At 38.9% G+C, this 6,063-nt stretch overlaps 1 protein-coding gene across 1 annotated transcript; it reads right to left on the reverse strand.

The window, feature by feature from the left end:
* Positions 1–79: 79 nt before the first annotated feature.
* Positions 80–4,349, reverse strand: hsd20b2 (hydroxysteroid (20-beta) dehydrogenase 2). Its single transcript, XM_061740908.1, has 11 exons — positions 4,191–4,349; positions 3,199–3,245; positions 3,043–3,118; positions 2,842–2,952; positions 2,342–2,409; positions 2,222–2,266; positions 2,107–2,141; positions 1,947–2,028; positions 1,797–1,862; positions 370–519; positions 80–281 (listed from the first exon to the last, which is right to left on the reverse strand). The coding sequence occupies exons 1-11, from the start codon at positions 4,339–4,341 to the stop codon at positions 147–149; spliced, it is 966 nt and encodes a 321-aa protein (XP_061596892.1). The 5' UTR covers positions 4,342–4,349; the 3' UTR covers positions 80–146.
* Positions 4,350–6,063: the final 1,714 nt, after the last annotated feature.

A 6,063-nucleotide genomic window follows, 5' to 3' on the forward strand; every position in this document is an offset into this window, starting at 1 on the left:
TCGTTCAGACTCGAGAGAAACTTTATACTGTTATCTGGTAATAATAGAAAAGTTGTTACAAAACCAATATTGACGTATTACAAAAAGAGACAAAAATAAGTTTTCAGTTGTGTCAGTAATAACAATAATAATGATAAATTACACGACTACTGCTTCTTGGCAGCAGCTCTCTCCGTGTGTGCGCTCTCCTGTTTTGTTGCGTCCTGATGACTCCGCAGCTTCCTGATGAGACAGGTGGACATGCGGATCCAGTCCGGCAGGAGAAGCGTCAGGGCCGCACTCTGCGGGGAGTCGGGGGGAGATCAAGGTTAATCTGTGTTCAGTTAAGGCACAAACACACCCAGAGGAGGCCGGGTTGGCGGCTCAGACCTGCAGTGCGTGGGACAGACAGCCGCTGGTGTAGCTGCAGTGACCCACGGTGTTGACAGCCTCGCGGGCGAAGGCCGCGGCGCTCTTCACCAGCCAGTTCACCGGCATGTTGTGGGTCATGTTGGTGGACACCATGGAGGGAGCCACGCACTGGAGAAACCAGGATAAAGACAAAAAAGTATTATAAATATATATATATATATATATATATATATATATATATATATAATATATATATATATATATATATATGTATGTATGTATGTATGTGTGTATTTATGTATATGTATGTTTGTATATATGTACCGTATTTTCCGCACTATAAGGCGCACTGCATTATAAGGCGCACCTTCAAAGAATGACGTGTTTTAAAACCTTTTCCATATATAAGTCGACTGCATTATAAGGCGCTACAGTAGAGGCTGGGGTAACGTTCTGCATCCATTAGACCAAGGGTCGGCAACCCGCGGCTCTTTCATCCTTATACTGCGGCTCCGAGTGGCTTGGGAAAATAAATTACAAAAAAAAAAAAAAACAAGTATTTAATTGAAGCGTATTTTATTTGTGTTAGTTCTTTAATATTTTAGTTCTAAATTGGAAGATTATTGTGATCTTGACATATTAGAATAAATATATTTTATTGTTTTTCGTTGCTCAAAATAAACATCATACTCGCGAAAGCCGCTATACCCGCCAAAACGCCATCCATTCATCGCGACTTTCAACCCCAGCAAGGCCAAGAAATGTAAGAAAAGAAAAATATCTGAAGAAAATCGAACATTCAATGATGCCTGGGCAGATTCATTTGCATTTGCCTCTGATGAGAGTGGCCTACCAGTAGGCCCAATTTGTGGAGAACAACTGTCTAACAATAAACGTTCAAATGTTGCAAGACATTTCAACAATACACACAGAGCCTTTGCTGAAAAATATCCAGAGGGAGAAGAGAGAAAAAAGCTGTTTTGGAACTGATGCGGAAGGCTGATCTGACGAAAGATCACTTCAAGAAGTGGGTGAAGTTGCGGCTCAATATTGATCCATGTATAAGGCGCACCGGATTATAAGGCGCATGGTCAGCTTTTGAAAAAATTTAAGGCTTTTAGGTGCACCTTATAGTGCGGAAAATACGGTATGTATGTATGTATGTATGTATGTATATATATATATATATATATATATATATATATATATATATATATATATATGTGTATGTGTGTACATGTATGTGAGTATATATATGTATGTATGTATGTATGTATGTATGTATGTATGTATGTATGTATGTATATATGTATGTATATATATATATATATATATATATATATATATATATATATGTTTATGTATATAGATTGTATATAATGTATATGTATGTATATATGTATGTATACATATATGAAATGTTGAAACTCTTCATATGTTTTTACCTGAACTGTAATTCCTTTTGACTTGTACTCTGCATGCAAACACTGAGAGAAATATGTTACAAAAATCTGCAATAAACACAACAAAGAGCAGTGAGAGAGACATTAGATCTGCCGTTTCCGGATGTGTTTGAAAGGGGAATCAGAAAATACCTTGGTGGCAGAGTAAAGAGTGAGCAGAGGCTGTGGGCGGACCCCCGCTTCAGATGAGATGTTGATGATCAGCCCCGTCCCTCTGCCAAGGTGATGGAAGACAAACCATAAATCCACTTTTACCACTGTGAGCTATAGATATCAGTGTGAGTGAGAGTACCTGTCCACCATGCCGGGCAGAACCAGCCGGGTCATCTGTAGGAGACAACAGAACATGATCATCATCAGATGCAGATGAAGAGAAAGAGAGAAGAACCCAGTCAAACACAACTTACCTGCGAGACAGACAGCATATTACAGTTGATAATCTCAGTTATTTTCTGCTCAGAAGAAACATAGAGTTAAACATGATTCTGAGACAAACGTGACAAAGAACCACTTGTTATTGGACCTACCTGCTCAGCGTCGGGTATTTCCAGAAAATAGGCAAAGTTGTCAGTGCAGGTCATTCCCACATTGTTAACTGTTAACACACAAACAAGGAATCTTGTTAATAAGCACCTCTACTCTTTCATCAGTGTTTCACTCACAAACCCACTCTTTATTCCTTCTGGGTTTATTAAGTTTGAATTTAGGAGGATTTTCTATTCTCTTGTTTTGAGTTTCTAAGCTGAGCAAAGCTCAGCCTCAAGTTTTAAGTCTGGTTTAATTTGAAACTTTCCATGAGTGAATTTAACAGGAAACCTGTCCATAATGACATCATACCATTTACATCTTGATTAATGCAGAAAAATTGGATTTTGTTTCTTTTATCCGACAACAAATCTGAATCTGTCACTGAAAAGTGGTGTGTTTACTATAATAAAAGATATACATAATTTCAGGCACATCTAAATATGAAAAAGTAAGTCAGAATGTCTCAATCAATAACTTTCTGGCTCTTTTTCTTCATTACCCAGGATTCCAATCTCCAGGCCTTGAATTTCCTTGGCTATGGTTGGATAGGTGCTGCAGCCCTCGGTGAAGTCCACTTGGATGGTTCGGGTCTTTTGCCCGTACTCGTTCTCTGAGGGAGTCAAAGAAGTTGTGTTTTACTTCTGCTGGCCTGCAGATGTGTCCCCCGTAAACATCCCGGCAGCATTTATGTTCGACTCACCAATCTCCTTGGCAGCCATCTGCAGCTTGTCGTCGGATCTCCCGATCAGCACCAGATCCAGGCCTCTCCGCGCCAGCTGGAGGGAAACATGCAGCCAGAGATGTTATCATTGTTGCAGAAGAGACCCAAGTTTGAACCAACAGCTGATAGACTCACCTCACTGGCGTACGCTCTCCCGATGCCAGACGTGGCTCCGGTGACAACTGCTCGAAGGACAGAGAATAATAATAATAATAATAATAATAATAATAATAATAATAATACATTTTATTTATAACACACTTTATATTTAGTAATCTCAAATTGCTACAGAGCAGAAAAATAAAACATGAACATTTTTTAAAAATATATTTAAAAACAGAGCATATAACAGATTATATTATTATAATTATTATAACATTACATATTATATATTATTATAACAGATTTAGTTATAAGCTTTCTTAAAAAGGTGAGTTTTCGGATCACGTTTAAAAGCCTTAAGACCACAGATGATCAAATCAGGACAGGTGGAAACCTCTGCTGATGGCATGAGATGTGGCAACAAAGTACGAAGCTTTTTCATAAGTTCTGCAAAGATACAAGCACATTTTTATGGGCTTTGCAGTCCCGAAAGCTTTATTTAAAACCATGCAACCATTAAACCATAAACAAAAGAAATATCTATATTTTAACAGCTTTTACCTTTAATTCAATGTCAACATTTGAGTAACAGCACTGAAGAGTATACTGTAAATGGCCGGCTCTTAAGGAAAAAAGGAGGACGAATACAGAGAAATGCAATGTTTGTTGATAATGAGACGGAAATAACCCATCAAGAAGAAATGTGAACAATTTATCAAACCGGTATCAGAGTTTACTGAGAGGAAGGCTGCTGTCTGCAGCGAAGGATCCTAAAACGCAGGCTACTGTAACCTGGAATAACATCCTCCACCTGGGAATCCTTCACTTTTACTCATCACGGTGACAGAAACCTCTGCAGTTGTCTGCAGTGAGGTTAAAACCCCCACAAGGCATCATAAACATCATTAAATTACATTAATTACTGCATTTACATCTTTTAGTCCTGCAAAAAACACCTTAAAAATGTCATTTTACATGTTTGTCCTACTGCTGTAAAGGAAACCTGGAGGAGAACAGGACTTCACCTGCCCACTGTCCGTATTCCCGTAGGTCCACTCGCCAGTACTCCGACAGGAAGAACTCTCTGAATCCACAGCAACATGACCAGGTGAGTTTCAGCAGGTAGAAAGCAGCCGTTAGTCCTCCGAAGATGGCCATGATGTCGGTGAGCGACATCCTGCAGCTGAGCTCCTGACAGAGGAGGCTTTCTTTCTGGTTTAACGAGTAAATGTTATTTCTGTCGTTCAGCCGTGCTCCTCCTCACGTTGCTCCACCTCCACTGCTTGCTGCTATCACGGGGGTGAGATTGGTGGATGCTGAAGGCCCCTTCAAGACCTTTTTCTGAAGTTAATAATAAATCAGTTTATCAATGTGGTGACGTTACTAATAATGATTATCGGTCTGTGAAGGTAACCCGCCCTCAGAGCATCCTCTGGTCACAATGTTGAGGCAGAGTTGGAGCCATTTGAAGGAAAGGTGTGGTCAAAAAGAGTCTAATCTGCCCTTTTGCAATCAAGATTTTCTCTTACGAACCTCAAACTGACATTCATCATCACCTGTTTCCAGAAACGGTCATCACTTTTCTGGCGGTTTAACTCGATTCATAGAATTAGTGAATTTGCACCTTTGAAACACTCAGGATCATATTTACTGAAACAAGCCGTCCTCACTGCGCCTGCAACCGCTCGCATCTAATCACAAAGTCCCATACGGAGCTGACTCATCCGGCAGCGATAAACACAACAACGCAGACGTGAACGTGACCCCTGATAAGTCTCTGCAGCGGTTATAATCTGTGAGCGTTTCATCTCAGCAGAAACAGTCCTACCATTGATAGAGAATCAACATTTGTACGCTGATAAACTGATTTAATGTCTGAGCGATAGTAGTTGTGATAATTTACAAATGACATGCGTATGCAGGCCAGGAGCCCCAGTGATGGGAAAAAAAGCTGCTTATCTTAACGCTCTGTTAACTTGAGGAACTATCCCATCATTGTTTCCATCAAAACTCTGTGATTTTACTTTTCAAGCTGTGAGCCACTGATGTGACTGTTTCAAATGAAATCAAACTAAATAGGACGATAATAGTTCAATATTTTGGCCCCAAAAAATCTAATTTGACTTATTTTTCTGTGCTCACTGACAGTATCCTACATCTGTGATTAAGAGTGTCAGAGTTCATTATTTAGACAGTTGTTGTGTCTTTAAATAAAAGGCTCATCGTTTGGTTATTTATACTAACAAATTATAACAATTATTATATAACAGTTATAACAAAGTTGACATTTACAACCTTGTTGTTACTCTCGGTAAACATGTTCTCAGTATTGATTTCTGTCATAACAGATGAAGACCAAAACCTGTAAAATAACATCTGACATGTGATTTCATCATGGAAAGGTTTAATGACATTTAAACCGATTAAATCATTTGCCGTCTTTGTTAGTTCTCATGCTGTTAGCAAGATTAAAATAGAACAAGACTGAGTCGTGATCAAAAGTACTAAACAGTAAATATCTCTATAAACCACATCAGTAACGGAAATAAAAGTAAATGGTTGTCTGTTAGCATTACCAGCTCATGTCAAACTAACTATTCAAGCTTTATGTCCTCCAACAAGTTTTCCATCATGAGTGTGGCGGCATAAACAACAATTAATTTAACAAGCAGTTATTGTATTAAATAAATAAATCCAACTTGTTTCATTTAGACAAGGTTCACTGACCTTTAGTATTCTTTATTACAGGACATCCAGAACCACCGGAGACACGATCGTCCTCCACCAACTACCCTAAAAGAAGAGCGTCTCATCTTTCTGCTGTGGTATTGAACCTCAGCTGAGCAGAAAAACTCCCAACTGTTGGGATTTTATCAAATTGTTTAAGAGTTTGAAGGG

Source organism: Cololabis saira, chromosome 14, assembly GCF_033807715.1.
Source record: "Cololabis saira isolate AMF1-May2022 chromosome 14, fColSai1.1, whole genome shotgun sequence".
Classification (NCBI taxonomy): domain Eukaryota; kingdom Metazoa; phylum Chordata; class Actinopteri; order Beloniformes; family Belonidae; genus Cololabis; species Cololabis saira.